The sequence below is a fragment of the Saccoglossus kowalevskii genome, chromosome 6, assembly GCF_978046115.1.
Source record: "Saccoglossus kowalevskii chromosome 6, keSacKowa6.1, whole genome shotgun sequence".
Lineage (NCBI taxonomy): Eukaryota > Metazoa > Hemichordata > Enteropneusta > Harrimaniidae > Saccoglossus > Saccoglossus kowalevskii.
The window spans coordinates 23,701,482-23,729,035 of record NC_140646.1 but is presented as its reverse complement, the minus strand read 5'-3'; the positions used below and the strand labels follow the sequence as shown (position 1 = coordinate 23,729,035).

At 34.2% G+C, this 27,554-nt stretch overlaps 1 protein-coding gene across 3 annotated transcripts; it reads right to left on the bottom strand.

Moving 5' to 3' along the window:
- Window positions 1-1,294: 1,294 nt before the first annotated feature.
- On the bottom strand, window positions 1,295-27,521 carry LOC102805805 (uncharacterized protein KIAA0513-like). Of its 3 annotated transcripts, none has more exons than XM_085500233.1 (9): window positions 27,443-27,521; window positions 25,770-26,507; window positions 14,940-14,988; window positions 13,967-14,085; window positions 11,956-12,032; window positions 10,391-10,435; window positions 6,521-6,668; window positions 5,786-5,961; window positions 1,295-3,688 (listed from the first exon to the last, which is right to left on the bottom strand). In XM_085500233.1, exons 2-9 carry the CDS (start codon window positions 26,441-26,443, stop codon window positions 3,540-3,542), a joined length of 1,437 nt encoding a protein of 478 aa, XP_085356359.1. In that variant the 5' UTR covers window positions 26,444-26,507; window positions 27,443-27,521; the 3' UTR covers window positions 1,295-3,539. The 3 variants fall into 3 exon arrangements, with proteins under 3 accessions (XP_085356359.1, XP_085356360.1, XP_085356361.1); XM_085500234.1 differs by lacking the exon at window positions 27,443-27,521 and adding an exon at window positions 27,339-27,411; XM_085500235.1 differs by lacking the exon at window positions 10,391-10,435.
- Between the last annotated feature and the right edge of the window lie 33 nt (window positions 27,522-27,554).

Sequence of the window (27,554 nt, the reverse complement as noted above, 5' to 3'; positions counted from 1 at the left end):
TTTGTTATCTAAAATTACCAATATTTGCCAATTGAAGTTATCGTCATGAAACAAATCTGACACGTCCATCCCTAAAGAACCTACGTACCAATTGTCAAAGCAATTGAGCTAGTAGTTTTCAAGAAGTAGAAAATAGCATTATTTCCCAAAAATAGAGAATTTGAGATATCGTTACGAAATGAACAAATCTGAGGAGTCCACCTAAGGTACCTGTCATAATGATGTTGATGTTTTTTGCTGATAGTCTTAAATATATATAGTGGCGAGATGTTTCTAATAGTACTGGAGAAATGGACTTTGATATACCCTGATGTGAATGTTTATATTTGACCAAATGATACATTTCTGATGCATTCATTTTCATGCGTCCAGTAATTGTGCATATACCCATAATGCACTGTGTATTGTCATACAAATTCACATATGATTGGTGGGACTGTGCATCATAAGGATAACTATTGGCCAATTCCGGCCTACAGCACCAGTGAATGACTTAAATTTCCTGATTTTGGTTTTGAGCTGGATTAACCTCCTGATTTATGTTCATAGTTACTGATGTGCTTCGTGGTGTAAGGAAATCAACATGGACGTCCCTCCTATAAATTTAGAATATTGGACTCATTTTCATAAAGTTTGAAGAAACTATACATAGGTAAAGCAGTGTCCGATCGCCTGTATTGTTTTCGTCCGTTGTGTTATTCATATTTGTCTTATTGTTTTATGCATGCTTCTATGTTAGACAATTTTCTACATTCCTGATTTAGGCGCTTTTTTGTAATAATATAACATAACTCTTTGTAAGGAGTCGGACATTTCCTGCCCACCTGTGTGGAAATATATTACTAAATCATTATTGCTCCAGTGTTATATTTTTGTATAATAATACAACGTGTAACCCACGAACACTTGTAACAGGTCAAACATTTCCTGCCCACCCCTTACGCTAATGAATATGTGTTGTGTAGCATGTACTTTTTGCTTATTCGTTATAAAAGTGCTTTACGTTTCAAAATATCGAGGAACCCAGTTCACAGGGGTGTTGTTCTCTTTGGACAACTTGAAACTTTAATTCGCACAACTAGCACCCACATACCAGAGCAATTGAACATGTAGTTTTCACGAAGTTGAAAATGCAATTCTTGAAAGACAACAGACAATCACCAAATATATGAACAGCTTTGCTCTGTCATTTATGACAACAGCGGAAGTTTATGAAAGGAAAGTTTGTTTGGAAGGAAGTTTGTGTAAATAATAATCTATATGCATACAAAAACATTGTCAAATGGAGCAGCAGTATTTTCAACAAATTTTATTCCACTTTCGAATAAAATGTGACACAAGACACTATAAAGCAAAAACAAACTGTACAAATAGTGCAGCTGGCTAAGACAAAAGTAAATGTATAACTCATCAACAGAGGGCACCATACATTACCACAAAGTTAGAGTATAAGTATTCAGACAGTCTGGGGTTGTGAACAGCTATGTCACTATAGACTAAATTTTTACGGGCTGATTTAATCGTAAAATGACCAGCAGTTCAGGAATTTAATGATGCATGATAGACAGTTCTATTAAGTACTTGGTTCTTTCATTCTTTACTTCCAATTATATGAAAGCTTACATGCCTTGAAGCTTAAATGCACTGATTTATTTCTCCATTGACAACATACTCCTGATCCAATATTATAAAGAGGCTACATGTATGGCAGAGCGTAAACGTAAAACAAGATATTAAACCAAATACAATTTTAATGGAAGCTTAGATACATTTCTCCAATGGTTGAAAAAAAAAATATGAACATAAAGGACACAGTAAATAAAATACATAAAACATTACCTCACTGAAAAACATTAAATATGCAAAGAATGAACTCTTGTGATATACATTTTGTGATCATTTTAAAAGGTACATTTATTTGGCAAGACATAAATAAATACCAAAAAATGTTGAAATGAATATACGCAATATTTATACGTACATTCCGGCTTGTGATAACCGTAAGTTGATCAATATCATCGTCCCGAAAACTGGTTTCACGTTTACACAAGACTGCATCTTTGCAACCTGAGCAAATTTTTCATTATAATATTATATAATATAATAAATAATCTTTTTTTTTATATTAAATAATTTAATACATCAGGCAGAGTGTTAGCGTAATTTCCTAAATATAGTCAAATACAAGTCATTGCGTCGAATATTTCAGAATTTTATTTTGGCAAGACCGAGTTTGATTTCCTTTATTGAGACTGGGAAAATCCTTATATTATCAGATCTTTAATTAAGTCTCTGTCTTTTCAGTTATTCCTCATGTACATTGTATCTATGTCAATATTCTGACAACAGGAAAGAATAAAAGTTACTCATTCACTAAAATCAAGCTTGTAATTATTTGTATTAATATATTGACCTTCTAATTTGAAAATTAGAAAACAATTAGTTCATTGCATGATACAAACAATGCACGACTTTTTATTTCACCCTTGTCATCATCTGCCTAGCAAACAATGCTACAAAACAAATACACCTGTTTTCATATAACATTCTCTAAATAATACCGTTTTTACCTCAATTGGTCATATTTTTTTGGCTTTTTAGCTAAATTAAGGTACTACAGGAGTTTAACAGTGCACATGTACAATAACTGACAGAAAATGACCTAATAAAAAAAACAATTGATTATTAGATTTGTTTAGACACATTGAAGGCAATGTTGCCCAGAATCTATGCTCATTTCAGAATGGGAATTTCACCACTGACACCCTCACGGTCAACCACTAAATTTGATTGGTGGATTCAAAACAGTAATGTCATTTTCTGTCGTTGCAGTTAATGGGTTTGTCTTACCAATGAATGAATGGTATTTAATTTTCTTTAAAATTCACCTAAGAAAGGCAATTGGCATGTCAACCACCCACGTGACCTTTGCAATACAATTGCAAAGTTAATGAGTACAGTGAAGGTTTCAATGTTGTGAGATAAAAACCTTTGGATCTATCGCAGGCTTAAATCGGGAAGATAGACGCGACTTTTACATCAAATGTAGACGCACTATTCATGTGAGCTATATGCCGATACCATTCAAGCTTGCTGTACAGCATATCCTGTTTTAAGACCACACCTTCCAAGTATATCTCCTGCATATTCCTAACAAGTATCATAATATATAATCGATATACACAATTAATCAAAACAAAAGTCACAGTACACAGTATATGTACAGTACAGTATATGTAAATGATTTGAAGACAAGAGTTATGGACCATACAGTTTTGTTAACAAAACACAAAAATCTATGTAATTCTAACATTGTTATTATTTCATAATATATATACATATATATGTAATTATTATTTGACCTATATAAAGGATATGATTTGACACCAGGAAATGAAACATAATTCAGATTTCATGTTGCACAACCACAATCAATAGAGCACAAGGTTACATGGTAAGCATTGGACATCACAAGTGTACAGCGCTCCTCACAAGGACTCAATAACCACATTAACCAGATTTACAGTCGCATTCATTTCCTATGTGCTTTTACTTTTACTACGACGCCTGCTTGACCGTTTCATAATATTTAACGATGACAGTATTCCTCGACTGGCAGAAGACTCAACTGATTTTCTCTGTGACTTTGACAGCTCTTCTATATTATCTTTTATCAATTTCTTTTGATCTGAAAAAATATGAGGGGAAAAAAAACATTTTTATTCTAATCTTCGTATTTAAAGTTAGCTTGTGTTAAACCACGCCCTCTAGAGTCCTTGAATGGTGGTCAGTGAATTGACAAAAGACAAAATAAAATAAATAAATCTCTCATAAATCAGTTTACCGTAAAAATCCGCAAATAAGCGCCACCCTCAATTAAGAGCCACTCAGTGAAAATTTGTTACATTTGACCCTCCATTAAGAGCCACCAAGAGTTGAGTGGTTTTGTCAATAAGAAACCAGAAATAAGCGCCAGCCGCCCGGTTGTTTACAATCAGGCAGACACAAGCTTGTCGGGCCTCACTTCCACCCTGCATTGTTTATTGCCCCACAGAAGGTGTGAGACAAATAAAGATTATCCCCATAGCTTGCCTGATGTCCAGTATAATTGAGAACGGAAGAATGACAGATGGAAGAAATGCACTGAGAGCGCGAATGTGACTGTCAACTTGTCTATTTTAAATTTCTGACACACAATCGACCAATTCACAAACTATTTAGTAGTAACTATGTTTTTTGCCGAAACACCGAAGGACACGTTGAGATATTCATTGCCAATGTTGTCTTCATAACCAAGTAAAAAACGTCACGATTTTAGAACGCCTTTATCGGAAAATCGGAGGCATCGAAAATACTTTCTCACAGACGGACCGGAACAGGAAGTCAATAGAAAACAAAAGATTTTTTCCTTAGCGTGGGGGGAAACAGAGGTGTTAATCCGGTCCTGGCAACGTTTGAGGGATCGTAACTAAGCTCCTACTGTGAGAATGTAATGATTACACAGCCCACTCTCGCTGATCGTGATTTTGGGTTATTTTTGGCATTTCATTTGAGATGTTCGTTTTGGGGTGATTCGAGACAAAATGTTCAGGGAAGTGACAAAATAACTGGCATTAGTTTGGAGAGGACTCTCTTGCCAAAAATAATCAAAATTGAAGTCGAATGGATTAGTTCCACAAACTTGCGCGATCAACTTGTCTTACAGCAAAGCGAAGTCGACGTGACCCGCCTGACCCAAATATTTAAATTAGCTATTTGTGAGAATTGAAAATAATCTGGACTTGTACCAATTAGAAAATGCCTTGTAACAGGTCTGGGCTTTCGTAAATGATTTAGTCTCTCCGATTGGTCACAGGAAATTATTTTTGATACATGTAATTGTTACTTTCTCGGTATCGTTTCGTATTTGGTTATATAGGGGTGGGGCTATAGTTTGACCCTGTTTGCCTGGACAGTGAAGTACGTGAATATCATTAACATATCATAAGCCGGCTTGATTATGAAACGGGAAATATATAAACCAAAGCTGTACTTTCAGACGTCTAGCGCAATTAAAACAATGCCCAAGTACCCAAGCTGTAAAAATCTATAGAAAAACGTGTTTTTCTTTATTGTTTTTGCCATAAATACAAATGATTGCGCATAATTTTTTTCATTCGTTCCATGCTCCTGTCGCTGCTGGTCAGATAAATTCTATCAAAACTATTTTATATCGTCACCAAATCAACCACCACGCCAGCCACAGCCACGCAAGTTATTCCCAGTTTTCAAGAAAAAAATTGGAGTTTGCCGTACCAGACTTGGTAAACAATTGTACAACGGAAGTACAAGTGTGGGTCAGACCCTGAGAGTGCTACCGAATCCGACTTCAGGCATCGCTACGCATTGTCAGTGAAACATGACTTCAGGCATCGCTACACATTGCCGGTGAAACGTCGAATCGTCGTGCACGCTAAGCAGCACGGTCAGCGAGCAGCCGTTCTTATTTATTTGACATTTGTTATTCCCATAACAGTATTTTTACAGAATAAATTAATTGCAATGATACATCATTAATAATTATTTGTCTGTTTTGGTTGTGTGTGTGTTTGCCTATCCCTTCCCCATTTCACAATGAAAAAGTTTGATCACCCTGGTTTAAGAGCCACTGGCTACAAAGTTGTCAAAATGTTACCTCAAATAAGCACCACCCAGAAATGAAAGTGTTACAAAGTGGCTCTTATTTGATGGTTTTTACGGTAGTTGATTTGTCTTAGTTTGTCTTAGGCTGGGCAGCATAACTTACCTTCGCTGAGATTCCCAATTACACTCTGTTTTTCAAAGAACTTGAGGCATAGGTCTTTGGTAAGCCCAAATGACATCATGTTATTAGTGAAAGTAACCAGCTGTCCAAACGTGATATTCTCGTCTTGTTGTAGAGTATCCTCGCGTTCTGCTGATGTCATGCGTCGCCAATTTTCCCTACGAAATATATGAACCATAATCATGTTGTTAATACCTATATTTAGTACTTGGCCATGCGCGACTGACTATAAATAAAAAAATACAGTTGTGTGTATTACGCAATTACGCTTATTTACATGCTCCCATGATATGTTGCCATGTTTTCACAGCAGAGACATTAAAAAACAAATGAATGACATTTGTCAACGATTCACAGGTTGAAGCACTACAATTGAAGACTGTAGACTGGGAGATTATTAGTTAAAGTCTACAGGTGTCTTTCTGAAAGGTTGATTAAAAAGATTATTTTAGATTACCATGTAGCTATTGCGATAGGAAGGTGTCACCACGTCATGTTATCACAGAAATAGAACATGGTTTGTGGTAAAATGCACTGTATGCATGTTTCAAGTGGACATTTCTGTCTGGCGAGAAAATGGAGACTTTCAATGTTTGCAACTGTCCCCTTAGACAAAACGAGATAAAATACAGAACTGATTAACTGACAGTGTTTAAAACACCAATGGAAGAAGAAGACTATACTGGGGTAAGATAAAATACACCAAGTTATTCATACCTGTGAATTGGTGATCTCTGTTCTCTCTCGCAGTGTACAGCGTCAAAGAAAGCAGCATTCCAGAAACGTAGCGATTGCCATATCGGTTGATCTTTCAAGAAACTGTACAAGTAGCCTCTTGTGGTCTTTGCTTCATTTCTTGGGAAACCTGCAAAACAAATGAACATGTATATGTTAAATATTTCTGTGTATGCATGCTATCTGAGAGTTTTCTGTAAAACATAATCTGGATTCTGTACTTTATAAAATTATGTATTAACATAATTTATATGTATCTCTGATTTTATATATCCATATACCTTATCTACCCACAATCAATGAGATACCGTACCACAATAGCTACCAGGTATCCATGCATATTCTTTATAGTATAGACATGCACAGTTCCGAGAAGAGCACTACACTTAGTAACCAATGACGTGATTGTTTGATTGCTATTCCATTAACCCATGCCCTCCTTAAGTTTACCACAGAGAACAGACCATGAAATATGACATAAATTGAATATATAACATAAATGTACTTGACATTGAGGTGACAATCAACATTTCAGCTTGACATGGAGTTGATATACCCTATTCCTGTTAATCAATGTTTATTAATACTTATCTTAATCCCCAGAGAGAGAGAAATGGTCAACTTGACATTGAGGAGACATTTTGACACTGAGGTAGAGTTAGGAATGTCAGCTTGACACTGAGGTACAGTTAGGAATGCCAGCTTGACACTGAGGTAGAGTTAGGAATGCCAGCTTGACACTGAGGTAGAGTTAGGAATGCCAGCTTGACACTGAGGTATGGTTAGGAATGTCAGTTTGACACTGAGGTAGAGTTAGGAATGTCAGTTTGACAATGAGGTAGAGTTAGGAATGTCAGTTTGACACTGAGGTAGAGTTAGGAATGTCAGTTTGACAATGAGGTAGAGTTAGGAATGTCAGTTTGACAATGAGGTAGAGTTAGGAATGTCAGTTTGACACTGAGGTAGAGTTAGAAATGTCAGCTGACACTGAGGTAGAGTTAGGAATGGCAGCTTTACAATGAGATAGTTAGGAATGTCAGCTTGACACTGAGGTAGAGTTTGGAATGCCAGCTTGACACTGAGATAGAGTTAGGAATGTCAGCTTGACACTGAGGTAGAGTTAGGAATGTCAGCTGACATTGAGGTAGAGTTAGGAATGTCAGCTTGACACTGAGGTAGAGTTAGGAATGTCAGCTGACACTGAGGTAGAGTTAGGAATGTCAGCTGACACTAAGGTAGAGTTAGGAATGTCAGCTGACACTAAGGTAGAGTTAGGAATGGCAGCTTGACAATGAGATAGAGTTAGGAATGTCAGCTTGACACTGAGGTAGAGTTAGGAATGCCAGCTTGACACTGAGGTAGAGTTAGGAATGTCAGCTTGACACTGAGGTAGAGTTAGGAATGTCAGCTTGACACTGAGGTAGAGTTAGGAATGCCAGCTTGACACTGAGGTAGAGTTAGGAATGTCAGCTTGACACTGAGATAGAGTTAGGAATGTCAGCTTGACACCGAGGTAGAGTTAGGAATGACAGCTTGACACTGAGGTAGAGTTAGGAATGTCAGCTTGACACTGAGGTAGAGTTAGGAATGCCAGCTTGACACTGAGGTAGAGTTAGGAATGCCAGCTTGACACTGATGTAGAGTTAGGAATGTCAGTTTGACACTAAGGTAGAGTTAGGAATGGCAGCTTGACAATGAGATAGAGTTAGGAATGTCAGCTTGACACTGAGGTAGAGTTAGGAATGCCAGCTTGACACTAAGGTAGAGTTAGGAATGTCAGCTGACACTAAGGTAGAGTTAGGAATGGCAGCTTGACAATGAGATAGAGTTAGGAATGTCAGCTTGACACTGAGGTAGAGTTAGGAATGCCAGCTTGACACTGAGGTAGAGTTAGGAATGCCAGCTTGACACTGAGGTAGAGTTAGGAATGCCAGCTTGACAATGAGATAGAGTTAGGAATGTCAGCTTGACACTGAGGTAGAGTTAGGAATGCCAGCTTGACACCGAGGTAGACTTAGGAATGTCAGCTTGACACTGAGGTAGACTAAGGAATGTCAGCTTGACACTTAGGTAAACTCAGGAATGTCAGCTTGACAGTGAGATAGAGTTAGGAATGTCAGCTTGACACTGAGGTAGAGTTAGGAATGCCAGCTTGACACTGAGGTAGAGTTAGGAATGCCAGCTTGACACTGAGGTAGAGTTAGGAATGCCAGCTTGACACTGATGTAGAGTTAGGAATGTCAGTTTGACACTAAGGTAGAGTTAGGAATGGCAGCTTGACAATGAGGTAGAGTTAGGAATGCCAGCTTGACACTGAGGTAGAGTTAGGAATGTCAGCTGACACTAAGGTAGAGTTAGGAATGGCAGCTTGACAATGAGATAGAGTTAGGAATGTCAGCTTGACACTGAGGTAGAGTTAGGAATGCCAGCTTGACACCGAGGTAGACTTAGGAATGTCAGCTTGACACTGAGGTAGACTAAGGAATGTCAGCTTGACACTTAGGTAAACTCAGGAATGTCAGCTTGACAGTGAGATAGAGTTAGGAATGTCAGCTTGACACTGAGGTAGAGTTAGGAATGCCAGCTTGACACTGAGGTAGAGTTAGGAATGTCAGCTGACACTAAGGTAGAGTTAGGAATGGCAGCTTGACAATGAGATAGAGTTAGGAATGTCAGCTTGACACTGAGGTAGAGTTAGGAATGCCAGCTTGACACTGAGGTAGAGTTAGGAATGTCAGCTGACACTAAGGTAGAGTTAGGAATGGCAGCTTGACAATGAGATAGAGTTAGGAATGTCAGCTTGACACTGAGGTAGAGTTAGGAATGTCAGCTTGACACCGAGGTAGAGTTAGGAATGTCAGCTTGACACTGAGGTAGAGTTAGGAATGGCAGTTTGACACTGAGGTAGACTTAGGAATGTCAGCTTGACACTGAGCTAGAGTTAGGAATGTCAGCTTGACACCGAGGTAGACTTAGGAATGTCAGTTTGACACTTAGGTAGACTCAGGAATGTCAGCTTGACACTGAGCTAGAGTTAGGAATGTCAGCTTGACACTGAGGTGGAGTTAGGAATGTCAACTTGACACTGAAATATTTATATGCTTCTGTTGTTGATTTTAACATGACTAGTGAATTTATAAACATTCTTCCAAATATTATCAGTTTAGAAATTACTACATAACCCACCACCCCCGCTCGTTGAATACCAGAAATTTACACACTGCACTGTGACATTATACAAAACACTAAACTTATAAAAGACAGTACAAACACTGATAAAACATACAAAGACATGCAGTTGTGTTAATTCAGCACACATACTATAAAATGAAATCAACAAACTGAAAATGTCAGGCTGATACAGACATACAATGTATGCCAGCAGCTGGGGGGTTGATGTTTTATTTAGTTTGAGACATTTGTTTTTATCTTTGACATTTTACCTGTACCCTACAGATTAAAGAATTCATTCCTACGTCAAGTTATTGCTGTTATACTGTTGAATACTTGATTTGACACCAAGAATTCCATTTTTGCTGAATTGTTGTTTCAGTGGAAATTGCATTCAAAGAAGATACCACCTTCTTCATAAGTTGCATGTGAATTATCACAAATTGGCAAAAATACAACATACCACATACCGGTAAATGATTTGCCAATGATGTCTGCCGTTATTTCAGAACTTGGCAAATGGAACACATCAAGTACAAATATTGTTGTCACGATGCGTTCAACTTGCTGGTCATACAGTGTTATTAAAGGCAATACCGTCATTTACAATACATAAAACAACCAGGAATCAAAAAGTGAATTATTTAAAGCCAGCCAAATAAAAACAAATTGCAAAAATACCTGTGGCAGTGATAGTTAAGCCAGGAATTGGTTGGGAACGATTGGCTGCAGAGATGAGAGTAACAATAGTAGCTATACGTATCAGCACATGGTTAGTTACACAGAGCATAATAGTTAGTACAAGCAGATTACAAAACAAAAACACAAAATAAAATGATTGGACTTGCATAATAAAAAGATTCGACTGGTGATCAGTGATATTCTGTTCAAATATTATTATATGTTGGGGACCATCTCGTGTTTAAATTTATGTCGAAATCTTGCAATGCGACCATGTGATGTCTGGGTTTATACATTGCGGTATCCTTAAAATAACCGTACTGTTAAACATGTTCCTGATGGTGTGGTAAGCCAAATACAGCATTATAATTAAAATTATTGGAACTTTTTTGCTATTAATTTTATTTAAAGAAACATCCACAATTTTTTAAAATACCACGCAATAACAATTTATAATTTAAATTTTCTAATATGGTTAGATGCAGATACCCTGCGCAATACTTTGAAATGATAGCATGCTGTAACTTAAGAAGGCATTGTGACAGTATAATAATAACTAATAACTCAAGCAAAACATTTTTTATGGTTTCTCACACATAAAACTATACACACATAACAACTTTGAAACATGGAATGGACACAAATTAGAGCACACACCAACAAAAATATTACTGTACAGTATTATTAAAGGCTAAAACATTACAATCAACACAACAAAAATAGATGATTTACACTGAAAAGATGCATAATTAATATGCAAATTACAAATTTTATTTTACATTATTTTGCCCCATTGCCCACCCATGCTATAATCAGACTATTTTACAGTTGAATAAGACCTTATTATTTTAATTTTATAATTATTTCTGTGACCAATGTGTTTCAATCATAATGAAATGTAATTTAATTATCTAAATATTACTTTATTTTATTTATTTATTGATTAATAAATTTATTTATCTATTTATCTATTTATTTATTTGTATTGTATTTATTAATTCAGACACATGCATATATTGTTTCTGTTGGAATAAACTTACTTCATTCATTTATTATGCATAAATTTCTACTAAAACTAATCAAATCACTGTTTCTAATGTAAACCTACTCTGGTGAGCATTTTGGATTGAAAATGTGTCCTGATGGATAAAATTGAGGTTCTTAATTAAAAAATTAGTTCAAAACTTTCAGGTCAAAACTTGTTTCAAAAAATTAGTTTCAACGCATTCCTGCATAACAGTGTTAGCCAACCACCACCCTTATTTCATTTATATTTAACTTCCCTAAATCCAGCGAAAAAAGAACTTCAAATTTTTATTATTACTTTTAAATCATTCATAGCAACTATCTACAGGTAGCAAGTACGTTCATTTGCAGAAGCAAAAGTTTTCGAGACATTACGTTGTGATAATAAACAAAAGAGTCTGCAATTACCATGGTGTGAACAAATACATCGCAGAGTGAGTATTTCACCACCCCCTTACCTACCAATTAAAGAACCCCTCCCTCCCAAATTACATATGGTGTACCCTTAATTGAATTACAAAATGGTGGATTATATTTACCCTCATGTTCATGGTAGAAAGTAAAGCACATATTCATTAAAGACTTGGCAGGAACAAAATCATCAGCATTGTCACATCTGAAAAAGATACAACATGGAGTGTTTGTTATAGGCTATAGTAGCTGCTGGCACTTATATGAGTTATCATATACTTTGTATTGCCCAGCCTCATAACGCTATGGAAAGTGCGCCCTCACAACAGGGCAATAATAATCCATAACACGCCCAGCCCAGCGCGCTTGGTTTTCATCAATATAAACAAAGTGCGTCATTCTAAATTACGTCGTGCGTTTGAGGTCATGCTGTGGTAGAATTGTAACTACACATATAAGGTATATGATAAATCCTTTATGGACTGAATACAGCTTTGTTGCCCTCGGTCATCCGGCTTACACACGACACGACCTCGGGTCGACAAAACCGTATACAGTCCATAAAGATTAGTATTATGAGAATACCACAAAATATGCAAGAAGGCAGACGTGTAGCGACAACGCCTGAGTGCATACTTTGCGGTATTCTCATGATAATCTTATTACATGTATCATATATCTTTTCAATGCTTGTACTACTGTAAAATCTGTATTAGAAGCCGCGGCTTCTATTAAAATGGTACAATGCAACAGAGGGGATGCGGCTTCTATTAGAGCATGTACACATATGAGAAATGATGAATTTTTTATTCTAAATTATTCAAAAAGAATGGGTGCGACTTCTATTAGGGATGCGGCTTCTAATACAGATTTTACGGTAATAAGTTAATAAGAAATAACATCCAAACTGGCAACGAAAACCACTGTGCGTTGTGCAAAAGTCGTCGCCTTGTCCTGCCTGGACAACCACTTTTGTGTAGTACATATATTTTTGCTGTGCAGATGTCCGAGCAAGATCCTAAAATTACTTTGACTGATTTTGTAACCACCAACAACTATAATGTGAAAGGTGACTCTGTGTTCATGGGGTTAAACAAAAAAAACTTGTTTGAACAACCAGGTATTTTTGATCTTGTTTCAACTGTATTATAAATTAAGTTTTACAATCAGAGCAGTGACTGGCAAGTGGTTCTATAAATCAAAATATAATAGATTTAAATGTTCTTTTCAATATTATAATAACAATATGTCTTTTACACTGTAATGAAACGACAAATGAGGATAATGAAATTTGTCAACACAATAATAAAAAAATTAGAAAATAGTTATGAAAATATTCAAATATATTAGCAAAAAAGATGACATCTCAAATTCCATAATTTATAATATACAAGTACTATTGATTGCAATTGTGAATGAATGATTGTTACCCAATATCACTTCTAAGTCTGCTAAATGAAATTAATCACTTGTTTTATGATTGGTATATATTGCATCAACGCAGTGTGGAATTAAATGAACATGCCCCAACAGCCAAAATACTAAATTCAGAAAATATATTGTTACTGTAGAGGGCTTAATTATCAGCTGGGTTTTATTTTGATTCATTTCCTGATAAATAAAACCCAGTTAATATTTAAATTTAACAATAGCATATACTGTTTCCTTCACAAACCAGTGAATTTAAAAACCTAGTGAATTTCTCAGCGATATCAAATCCACTAACATTAAACCGAGTTTATATTTCTTCTTCTGCAATTTTTTAATTAGATTCTAAATTGTCTGGGAAAAAAACAATGGAAGTCTTTGTTTATTGTCTACATATACTGGTCATTGAATGGCTGACAACTTTGACATGAGTGAGTGGGCGTTGGAAGTGGGGGGGGGGGGGTGAAACATTTCAATTATTGACAGATATGCCTTATACTTTTATTAAGTTTTAAATATCTGAATGAATATTCTGACAGGGAAATTATGATGACCAAGCCATTTTGAGATAAATTGCCCTGTGATGAATGTCAACAGGGCAGAAATTAATTAATTAAACAACTGATAGAAAAAAAAAATCAATATTCTTTCTTTCTTGTTATTAACATCATACACTGAACCCATATACACACTTGTATGGTTTTGACTTACTCAAATAAACAGACAGCAAAAAACTGCACTAATCGATAAAATATCTGCTCGCTGACTTTCTGCGAATTTACTCTTTGTGCGTTGACATGTCTAGAAAACCAGAGTCGTCCTGCGCTATGCTGTGAAACAAATAAATTAAAATAAGATATGTGTACACAGAGATATTTCTCTTCAACCATATTACAGCTGCAGTCTTAAAATTTTATCATAAAAATATAAATTACGCATATTAGAATTTTCACACATAAATTAAAAAGATGCATTATAAAATAAGGTGAAACTATGTTCAGATTATTTTACCACTAGTAATTTATTACCCATGTCTGTAGGTATAATTTGGTGAGTAAATTTAAGAAAACAAACAGATCTAATACGAGCAGAAATCCGTAAATATGTAATCAACAATCGAATATGTTGTATGACAATTACTGTTATGAACCCAATGAATATTAGTGACGTCTATTTCCTTGTCTGTTGTCTAGACGACACTATAACCTTTGTATACACTGAATAGTACAAAGACGCCTCTTCCTGATCATATCTTTATTTGTGTGTGATTATCTTATTTCATACGAATGCTGGAGGCATAAATGCAAGATGTAAACGGCAAAGATCGTTGCAACTCTGCATATTTTATGTATGCCTCCAGCGCTTCACACTTTTTTAAATCAGATTTTATAAATGCGATTATTTTTTTTTCTGTCGTTATAAAACTTTTTGTATCCAATACAATATTTGAACTATAAGCATGTGATGAGGCAAATGTCAAAGCGAATTGATGCATACTTTTATGACATTACAATTGCTGATATGACCTGGTAAAAGTTCACATCAGAATATATCCGGTGACGGACACAAATTTTTTTTTTTAATTAACTGAAAATATTTTTTTTTTTATTTTTATAATAATTTGTGGCAAAAACCAAGAATGAAGGCAATTTAAATAGAAACAAAACTAAATAGCAGAACTTACCTGGCAAAGACGACCAAACTTTGCCTTCTCAGTCTGGGTGATCGAACCACTGAAATATAATAAAACAAACACTGTTTTAAATTTAATATGGGTTGCTGCAATGCTTTTCAGAAAGTGTGAACAGTTTTCATTTTTAAAATACTTTTACCCTGACAAATCAGAATAAATGTTCATTGATGATAAGGTTCTTTGTACTGCCTATCATCCATGAGTTTCTTTATCTTTTCAATTTTTGTAGAACATAGATCTCATCCAGTCTATTCAAAACACTTCAAAGTAATCATTTGCAAATATATATTTCAGTAAAATATTCAATTTTCTGGAAGCAGAGAACTGTCAGGATACTGGTCAAAGGACACACTAATTATTTAATTCTACACAGGTGGCATTCGTTCACAAATGGTGAATTGTTATTTTGTTTCATCGTCATTAGATAATTAGCAAAACCGTGTACATTTAATGTACATTTCTAGTTTGAAATTGCGAAACTCAGAAGCCTTGTACATGGTTTTTAATTAGACTGCACTCAAAAGCATGTGGTGATGGAATTTGATAAATAAATACATTTCACCATAGGGTCTATGTCGAAGCCCAAAACCAAGAACTCTGGAGCAATCCTTTTTGCGGCTTATACCCCAGGATGGGTGACAGACACGTAACTAACGCATACCATAGGGTCTAGAGTTCAATAGTATTCATTGTGTAGTGCGTGTTTGATATGGGTCCCATATGATGAACACAACATGTGCAAAATACATTGTTTACACGGCCGTATGACGACCTGCGATCTTTTAAAACTTCACTCTGTGTGATCCAGCCAGTGTAAGCAGTGATCCAGCAAGTCTGGTGTGGGCGTGAGAAAAACAACAGTTCAATGGCGTACAATACTACGATTTCTGGTACAATTTATGTGCGGCCCTTAAATCAACTTCAGTCTATTCAAAGTGACTTTTGTATGTTTTAGTTTAAGTACCTTTTTATGATGCGATCAAATATATTTGAAATAGAACTGGTCTAGCTGGTTTACCCATATACTGTATTTGACTGCCGATTCAATCTTACAAATCAAATAACTGGAGTGGGGAATTATCTAAACTTGTATTGACAATATATAAGCAATGATCTATTTCTGAATAAATTAACTGAGAATATTTCAAGTAAAAATTGAAATGGCACATTGTTCTTGCATTGATCTGGTAATTTCACTTGTATGGCTGGACACGTAGCAGCATTGAAAAAGGCAATATTGCATCCCATAATATTATCAAATGACATACAGACACCCATTACTGTAAAAATTTGGTATTTTCGCTGTAGGAATGATTCAGTGAAAATAAAATCTAGGAAATATACCTTTTTCCCTTATATTTTACATTCAACTTGCCAAAAATGAGTGAAAATAAATTCCATACAAAAATACCCAAAAAGTCTTTTCAGCAAAGTATTTTACAGTAGTTATAAAACCCAAAATGAGAATGTTGGGCATCTTGGTTTCAATATATCTTTTTTATTCCCTAGTTTTCTTTCAGCATTCAACAACATGAATCGTTATACAATTACCGTCAAACGATATTACAAGTTTTATAGATAGTTATGTCAACAAATTTGTTCAAAGATCTAATAACTGTTGAAATTTTAGAAGAGTAGTCCGATCAGTAAATCATGCATTAAAAAAAATTATTCAAAAAGTCTGAAAATAGATAATTTTGGAAAACTCATTTATAAAAGTTGAATAAATTCAATACAATTTTGAAAACACACTTACAATTTAAAAAATCAAAATATTTCGGTGTCTGAAATTAAATAGTTTTGCAAGACCTTACATGAAATGTCCAGTGTAACATTGTGCCCCTGCTGTGCATGTAACACAAACATCGTTTTGAGTACAACAATAATACAGCAAACTATAGGGCCACCTACAGTGATAAAATGTAAATAAAGATGACAGAAATCCGGTATTTATATAAATTCAGAGCAAACAACATTGTTGACTTCCATAGAGATAAAGCTGGTATTGGTTATTGACTCTTATCAGTCTGTGACATTTCCAGAACACATAAAACTATTTGATAAGAGGAATCTACAATCGCTGCAATAAGGTGCAGATAAAATGTACACTATAATGGCTGCCAGCAATTCAAACAAAATATATTTTTCAATTTATGCAAATATGTTCTGCGAATAATTAAATGAAGCCAGGTTCCGTAAATTAAATTTGCGATACTTGTCTATTTGAGGACCTGATGGGCTATGGGTCGATTTATTGAGTATTGTCACAAACTGTGATAGTTGTAAACTAAAATTTAATACTGAGTAAACACATAGTGATATGTCACGTTACATAACATTATTCAAAATAAAAGTATGTAAATAGTTGGTAAATGATTTTTTCTGAAGGTAAAATTAATTTTGAGCTGTCAAGGTGCTTTTTGTACATACATAGCATGAAGGATCTAATGTTAGAATATTTATTATATAAAATTATGTGTGTGTGTTCATTTGATACCACAAATGTTATTTAGGATCAGTATGAATTTGAAATATAATGGAATGATATATTAATTATTTGATTAGTTTTAAAATCTTTATTAAACTTTATGGGAAATTGAAATACTTTGATCAAGAATATTTTGTGGAAGAAAAACTCATAGAAAAGTTTGCAAATGGAAATACTCAATAAAGGTCATACCAGGAAATACAAATGTTACAAGTAATTTATGCATATTAACTGTTATTCAAAAACAAACAAACAGACTCTTTATTTTACCAATACAGAACTTTGGTACCGGAATATAAATAAAGGAATATATAATTTTACAAATAGTTTTTGTCAGCACTATAGCCACTAGAAAGTACTAGTAGGTTGATGAAAGTGTTGTTGGGCTGTATGTCATGTTTCATCACGCTTCCAGCATGAGATCCTGTACTTGTAATGTCTAGGGGGGGATGTCTCAAGCTTGGATCTCACAATGGTCACCATATCTGACTTTGACGTACACGCACACACACACATACATATGCACACGCATACACAGATACATGTGCATACACATCTAACCATCGTTGTGACGACACACATTGGATTGGATTTTAATATAGTTGCACTTTAAAGCGGGAGGGTCGTCACCTGCGCAAGCACAGGAATTGAGTCCCAAGCGCCGATAACAACACACGGTAAAAACGCAAAGGTCCATGGATTGACGCTTGCTTGTAAACAATGACACGCAATGGCCATCTGACGCATGCGCAGGTGACGACTCCTTCGCTCTAATATAGGGTTGCGATTTAATTGGAGTTTAATTAAACTCAATTACATTGCAAATCAACATAGAATTGCATCATTTTAATTAAATAAAAATGAAACAAAGTAGAAATAACATCATACATCCTGTGACTTAAGTTTGTAAAGGGAGTGGGTATGGTACAGTTATATTAATATTAAGTGTACCAAACCTTCCCTCTTTGCTAACTTGACTTAAATAATGAAAATGTTTGGCTGCCAACAGTCCATAAAACCCAAAACAATAAATCATGTACATACACTCAGTTCAAACCTACATATGAATTTGAACCATATTTGAATCAAGTAAAAAATGTACAACATAGAACCAGCTTCACCAAATTTAGGATTTCTGCACATACCCTACCAATTGAAAAACTTAGATATCAAGAGATACCTCCAAAGTGCCAGCTTTGTAATGGGGCTATTGGCAATGAAATCCATGCACTTTTAGACTGTAACCATATTGGAATATCAATTGCTCGCACTGAATTTCTGAATACAGTTAGCATTTATAATGAAAGTTTACTTACACTATCAAAACAACAAATGTTTGCAGAAATTTTAAGTTCAAGAGAAGGGTTCATTGCCAGGTAGTAAATTTATTGACAGCATTATATTTTACTATAAGTAATTTTATTTAGATTTTTGCTTTTATGTATTTTCTTTTCTTTTGTGTGTGTACTTGTGTTTTATTATATTTAATGTCTTTTGACCACAGATAATGTACCTAAATATATTATTTTATGTCAAATAAAATAAACTATACTTGATTAAATATTAATACAAATCATAAAAAAATAGTGAGGGTCGTCACTTGGTAGATTTGTCGTCAGTTGGTAGGTGTAAAGTTAAATGGAAGTCGTCACAATGTTGATGAGACACATATAAGCACACATACACGCTTGCATGCATACACATGACGTTGGAGAATTGGGGGGGGGGGGGGGTTACACTGACTGACAAACTGGCTATCACATACAAGTGCACATACATACAGCCAGTAGTTCTCTCAACAGACTAATTTAAGTGTGATAAGGGTTTGTTAACTCCAATCTCTTAGGAAACTATGGAATGCTTTTTATTTTAAAGAGGTGCATGTATATGTCACAACCAATCATACACACCCACACACAGATTAGTGTACTCGCTCTTATGCTTATACAAGTACTACAACCAGAATCGCAGACTTGTGAATTCAAACAGGCAAATTTATGAGTACTGTGAAATACTTTATTTTAGCTGGAATTAATTTTCGCTGAAAAAAATGTTGGGTGTTTTGTATGGAATTAATTTTCACCGATTTCTGACGAGTTGAATGTCAAATATAGGAAAAAATGCATATTCGTTGGATTTTATTTCCACTGATTTATTCCTTCAGCGAAATTAAAGTACTGTAAAATGACTAATTTTCACTGGGTTTAAATTTCACTGATTTACCATTTCAGGCATATTCAGTGGGTTTTAAATTCACGGTTTCGTCATTTATTGTGTTCTATGCTAAATTTTACATATTCACTGTGTTTTAATTTAGCGCATTTTTCCAGTCAGCGAAATAAGCTAAATTAAAACCTAGTGAATAATTACCCCCTTTACAGTATTTTACAGTATAAGGTTTTGAGATAATCACATGCAGTTCACCATCAATGCGCTACCATGTTGATGTTGTTTCTACTTATGTAATGAATCAGAGCAATTTATGTAGCGGGACAATTGACTTTATCATAGTTCAACAATAAATGGCAACAAATCAAGTACAAATAGTCTGTGCACTGTTTTGGAAGATGTGCAGGCAGCCATCAAGAAAGGAGGGAAGGCCTCTGGACTTTGTCACTTATTCTAAAGAATGTAAAAAGTGTCTGAACAGGAAAGACATATACGAAATGTATATGTATTTTTTTGCAACTTTAAAGGTTTTGGTACCATGTTGGTGGGATGATAGTTTTATATATCACATAGATTTTATTTGTTTTCATTTACACGTTGGTACTACATGTTAATGACTCGTAGTCCCACAATTCACTATGCAATCTTTTATGCGCATAAGAATCACATTGTTTAATTTATGATCAGTAATATTTCTGCATAATTTATTTTTATATCAAGAGAGAAAAATAACATTTTAAAATATCAGGTTACCCATTACTTTTTTCCTGGCTCAAAAAAAACTATCATTATAAATCAGACTCATTCTAATTATATTCCAAAATGAGGTTTTCATAAATAGAGTATCTAATTTATCAGTAAAAATTTGTAGTCGTGATAAATTCTCTGGTGTCGAAAAAAAAATTGCAATAGAGTCTGAATTTGGTGAAATTTTCTCTTCGTGTATGCCATACGAACTTGAAATTGTGAACATTTCTAACAGTGAAAATTAAATTGTTTACTCTGATAGTATTATTAAAAACAATTAAAAAGTGAAAAAAATTGCGGGAATTTAATTTGAACCCACCAAATCATTTGTATCTGAAGAAGGATTAATAATAAATAATTTTACTGTGAGATCTCACATTATGTATGATTAAATGATTAAACCTTTTTATCAAAAATAAATGATTTGATTTTTAATATAATAAATATCGAAATGTTGATGTTTCAGAGGGGAATATCGGCTTGCGACACCATTACTTTGTCAAAATTGACCATCAACATGTATGTATGACCAAAAACCGAAAATATTGTTGTGTTTGTTGAATCCTACATGATCCTTTGTCTCCACATTTCCACACATAATACCGGATCTAGCATAGACCTTTTATATTGTAAATAGGTGATTTTCCGAACAATTGCGAGATCTCGCGAAATGCATGAAAGATGCGCGTCGAACGTCTGCCGCAAAAATCGAACAATTTGATTTTGAACGAGAATTTCTTTATTTCGTAGCTTACATTGACCGGCCGATCTTCGACAGAGGAATATTGCTTCCGAATACCCTCACTTAATCGAAATTGCCTATCATCAAATGTGGACAGCACATTATTAAGCATGGAAATGTCCTGGAAATACTTTCGCGTTTGTCGAATCCCACGCGATGTTTGACGCCACTACGACGCTATGACCTTTTTTTGTCCTGTTTTTACGTTTGATTTCACGCATAACGCATGATTCTCGCAGTGAACGGAAAATGGTCTATTGAAGTACGTTTACACATTTCTGATTGAAGCCATAGAGTTTTATAGAGTAGTGACTATTTTGCTAAACTATGGGAGTCAAAAATCACCATTAAATTTTATGAAACCATCACATTGACCTAAAAATCACACAGCTATAAAAAAAAACTTGAAGACTAAATTAGCGCCTGTCCTCAGAAAAGCCAAGATATATTTCACATATTTACACATATCCCATGGGTATGTATATTGTTCCCATGTATCCAATTAAATAGTGTAATAAATGCGTGCATGGTAAATCATATACCGTATCCTCATTTGTTTTTTTGTGTGTCCCTTTGTGAAGTAAATGTAACTTATGTTGACGTAAGAGAAAAATAAATGTGAACACATTAAGTCAGTGTAAAATGGTTTAAAAAACAACAGATATTAAAAACTCTCTTTAATAGTTATGTTAGCATAAAAACAGTTGAAAACATGTTACATCAGGGCTTAAAATACAAGGGGGCAACTCTAGTGACTATTCACAAAGGATATTGTAAGTGTATTGGCGTCCTAAAATGAATTTTAGTGCTACAGGCAACTGTATTTAAGTACTGTAAAATACTTTATTTTAGCTGGGATTAATTTTCGCTGGAAAAAAACGTTTTTTTGGTGTTTTGTATGGAATTTATTTTCACTGATTTTTGAGTAGTTGAATGTAAAATATAGGAAAAAAGCTATAATCGCTGGATTTTATTTCACCGAATCATTTCTTCAGTGAAAATAGTTGAAATTAATTACAAGCAAAAATAAAGTATTTCACAATAAATCTAATTTCATATGTATTATACATTCTAAGTACCGGTAGGAATATCAACTGGAAAGCTCGTCACAGTTTACATTTGAATATTGAGTAGCAAACAAACAATATATTACACTCGTGTTACGTGGGATCCAATATATCACAAACAGAAGGACTACAGTACTTGAATCCACTTATACTGGCGCTACACAAATAATTTATCATTATTGAAACCATTATTATCCCATTGCTGATATATCAGAGCTGCTAAGCAAAAACAGAGGACGGATTTCTTCTTCACGGTACAGCACCCTTACAGACAAATCACATGACCACAAGACATTATTCTTAATATAAGACATATGAGTGTTCAAACCATGGTACTGATGAGACTCCCTGAGCTAATTTCAGAATGATTTGTTCTATAAACAAGAGATAAAACGAGTTCCATGCATTTTTATCAAGACAAGATGAAATGTTCATTTTCATAGAACTGGGATAACAGTGATCTCCTATAATCATTAGAATGCCATTATCTGTTCCACCAAAATGTTGATGTAACAGTTTGCTTCTGACCAATCACAGCCTTTTTTAAGTCAAGTCCAACATCAATGCATGTCAAAAGATACATTTCATTCATCCAACTACTGTAAAAACTTTATTTTCGCTTGGAATTATTTTTTGTTATTTTCGCTGAAGGAATGATTCAGTGGAAATGAAATCCAGCGTATAAACTGGTAACTTTTTTCCTATATTTTACATTCAACTCGTCAAAAACCAGTTAAAATAAAATCCATACAAAACACCCAAAAAAAAGGTTTTCAGCCAAAATTAATTCAAGCTAAAATAAAGTATTTCACAGTACTAGAAATGGAGTACATACATTTCTAGTATTAGTATGTTAATAAAATTTGTCTTAATGTTTACGACTAAAAATTGTTTAAAATTATATAACGATATTCAAGTTTATTGTTGAGAAAGAAAGCAATAGTCATTATATTGTAAACAAATTTTCTTTTAATTCTGATAAATATTCCAATATTATGATGTCCATGCTCAGCCTCAAAAGCTATATAATCATGAATTTATACCAGCTAAACTATTCTGTCCAAACAAATATGAAACGTTAGCCATACATTTATCAATTTGAAAAAAAAATGTATTAAATGCCAGTTTTATTAATAAACGATGACAGATGGGCAAACTAATAAATGAGAAATTGACTTTTGAACTCTTTGATTTCATACCGTAATTACAAACAATTTTTGCTGAAATTAAAAATAAAATATTTTTAGATTTTATACAAAAGAAGACTGAAGACTGAATAAATTCTAATTTTCTAATTAATTAATTAATTAATTAATTAATTAATTAATAAATAAATAAATATTATTCAACTGAAAACATTTCCCACATACATGCAACGTCTCCATTATATTTTTAAATATTTATGTAAACATCTGAAGTTTTCAAATTTTTGGAAAAGATTTTAGTTAAATGAAAAGTCTAATTATACATTTTCAATTAATGAGGAATACATTTTCTAAAAGACACTGACTACTTTTCTACGAAACAAAAGTTTCTAATTTCCTATTTTACTTTGCTCCCCAAGATTCACAAAATGTGTCCACTGCCAAATTAAAATAGTTTACAGTATAAAACAGTGATGATAAAATGATTAACAGGAAGTAGAAAGATGTATGCTGGGATATATTGTCTATTTGTGGGATCTCATTTCCTGTTTTCTATTCCTTATTTAAATTGATAATCAATAAGACAGCTTCTCCTTTTTTATCCCATATAATGCCATAATTTTACTAAAAATTTGAATATTTTTATGAATTTTTTTCTATAATTTATTTGCTAATTTGGGATCAAATACGGACATAAAATTCCCCAATGACTACTGGTTCTGATGACAATTTATGAAAAATTATGGGATATAAACAGTTTTTAAAAGTGACTGTTGTGCAAAGAGTTTATATCAGAAAAGCAAAAGTAATTTCAATTTAACATCTATGGATAGTTAGGAATTGGTGATATCTAATTTATAAAAAAGCTCCAGCAGGCGGTGTATTAATTAGGATTGAAGGAAATACAGCAAACAAAATTGCTGGAAACAATTACACTCATGTAAATTAAATACTGGGACACCAGACGTGAATAATATTAATAAAAGCTTATATACATATATTAAAAATATTTTGAAGCAATTTTTTCTTATTGAGTACTTTGATTAAAAAATTTAATTTATTTCATTAAAATTAGACAATAAATTTGATTTCTGTTTCTTGTGGTACGTTATGATGACATGTGAAAGTCCACAAGCTCTTGCATAATATTTCAATACACAACACTGCATTTATGAATAAATTGAACTGTCTGGGTATGTGTCACATGTTTTTTTTACACAACACAGTAATATCCTCCCAATTCAATGTATAAAATACCATCATAAAATGAAACATCCAGGGTTGCATTAATAATGCTAAAACAACGATTAAAACAACTATTATTAGTAACATGGTTTTTCCCTTTCTATTCACTACCTCAGCTGTTACCACTTGGAAGGCCACACATGCCGGAAGTATAAATGGCATTTTATTAGCAAGAATAAAAAAAGTTGTTGTGCATCAATTATCAAACTTCTGCAGTAACGACTGTTGCTGATTCAGTAAGTACAAGTTGGACAACATTCCAAACCTGCAAGGATTTGTTTTCCCCCAAATTTTGTAGAAAGTTTTTCTAGTTTTAATTTTGAACCAAACGGACTTAAAGTAGTTTGCTAAAACATAGACAAAATTGATCAGAGTAAATCATTTAACCATTTTTGTCTGATAATTTGCATACATGCAAGTCAAAGTTTTTATAGAGAAAGAAGGATGTGTTTTGGGGAAAAGCGGCCATTTTGAAACCTTTGGAAGGATTCCATGTAAACAAATTATTCCATGGATAACTAATATTCAAAATTCTCCAATTTTTCATGACAGCCATATGTAGCATGTATCACTACATATCATTTTTTTTAGCAAAGGTCACCAAACAAAATTTTGAGAAATGATGTTTCTGCCATAGGAACCAAACTCAAAACATGCATTTTGATTAGTTCTTAAGGTCATTTTGTGGAAAACTTAGTTTGATGACAATATGTTTTTATTTAAGAATTTTGAACATTACAGTAATCCAACCCTTTTGCTCGATTTGCATGTATGTACCTTAACATGATATTTTCTCATATAGATTTTTACCAAATCAGCAGATTTTGAACAGAAATATAGTGAAATAGCCCAAAAGTTAACAATGGAAGTGAACACACTCATTAAAATTCAAATCATGATTTCAATAGAGACAAGCCATTTCACGGAAACCGAAACAGACAACTATTGAAATAGATTTTCTATACTGTAAAATGACTAATTTTCACTGGGTTTAAATTTCACTGATTTGCCATTTCAGGCATCTTCAGTGGGTTTTAAATTCACTGTTTTATCATTTAGATAATGTGTTCTATGCTAAACTTTACATATTCACTGGGTTTTAATTTAGCGCATTTTTCTAGTCAGCGAAATAAGCCAAATTAAAACCCAGTGAATAATTAACCCCTTTACAGTATTTGATCAAAATCCGAAAATTACCATGATATATATTGAACTTACCTGTTGCTGAATATTAAATGCACAAATATTGCCATGAATTCTTTGCATTGGACAGACAACTCGTCTTGGTGGCTTTCTGTGCTAAACGTTGAATTCCACGAACTGTCAGAACACTCGGACAACGAGCCATTTTCTCCTAGAGGCATTGAATCTGCCTCTGTGCTTTCGTCTATAAAATCAAACACCCGGCACGCTGAATTCACAGAGTATACAGTCAAACTGTCATGTTCGTTTGAGAAATCTTGCTTAATTATAGCACATACTGGGTCAGTTCCACAGGGTTGGCAAGCAGAAACATTAACAGCCATGTCCATGGTGCCATTACAAAGATGTATGGCTTTTTCAGTTGCCAACATGTCTCCCCCTTCACAGTCTGAATTCAAATCGTCTGAATGCATGAAGACATCATCATCAACTTCATTGAGTTCCTCAGAGTCGGAATTACCATTTGTAACTAATTTTGTCAAACTTGTATCCAGCGTTCCGTTACACAAGCACCCGCTATCCCCACTGTTTCTGTCACGTGGGTATTTCCAATTAAGTTCCTCATTTTCACTCTCTGATCCGTCATTGTTGAGCGGGGATTTCCCATTTTCCCGCTCACTTCCTGGAATAACATCATCATGCTTTACTTTGGCTCCCTTCGACTCGTCATCAACATTACACTCAGCCATGCTGAACTCGTCAAATTACAATGCTATGATGACCATAGCGCGTAACTCACAGCTACCTTGAAATCTGTGAATTTTGGGGAAAAAGTAATTATTATATGCAATCTGAATTCAGAAAAAAATCATCATAGAGCTATTCATAGAACAGGGAAAGTGAGAGTTATTGTATCGTCCGATTCGCACAGTTTCGTTGAAGCCGACCACATTTGAACGTCCATACATGAAGCTCCACGGTCCATACGAACGTACTATAATAGTGAAGACGCGGCCAAATAAACAAAACTTGGATGTCGAAGGTGAAATTATTGTAGTCAGCTGGTTAAAACGAAAACTATAGAATTCATTCATATTTCAATATGTTCTTCAATGCAGGAAAAGTATTAAAAAAAATATTATCAGCTGTATTAATTATATCAGTAGCCTGACGATATACATTATTTAAATATGTCAGTTGTTTACCCATGGCGCACACCAACACAATGAAGAACGACCTCACCAATGCTACTGATCTCAAGTCTAAGAATAGATTTTCATCAACATGTTTATTTCACTTTCTATCAGTACCTCTATTTACATGTAAATATCGAACTGCAGCTGTAATAGGCAGCCTTGTCCTTGCACGGTCCGTCGGTAACAGTGCAACACAAAACATTTTGCGTCAACTCAGCTGATGACAAAACCGATCATTCAAAAAAAAATATAGTAAGCTATATATGTCGTAAACAATGCGTAATGCAGTGGAGATCAGAACTTTAGGATGAACAACATTCATGATAAGCGAGCCCTTGGATGCAAGCACTGAATTAAGGTGCGAATTTTACAAAGACAACTGAATGAATGATTTAAAAAATAACATAACGCGCGAGCTCCAATCCCCAAATAAAGAAAAAAAACATACGCCAGTCAAAAACCAATACACCATGTGCCAGACGAAAGACATACGACATCGATCATCGCAAGTTTTATCTGTGAAATGTATATTATCAAATGTCATATTCTTACCACAATCGCATAGCTAGCTTCCGTCGAGCCGAGTTATCGCATGACCCAGCTTCTCACATTTCCCATCAGTCATTGGTTATGGGTCAGAGGTTAAAGTTTAAAGTATAATATC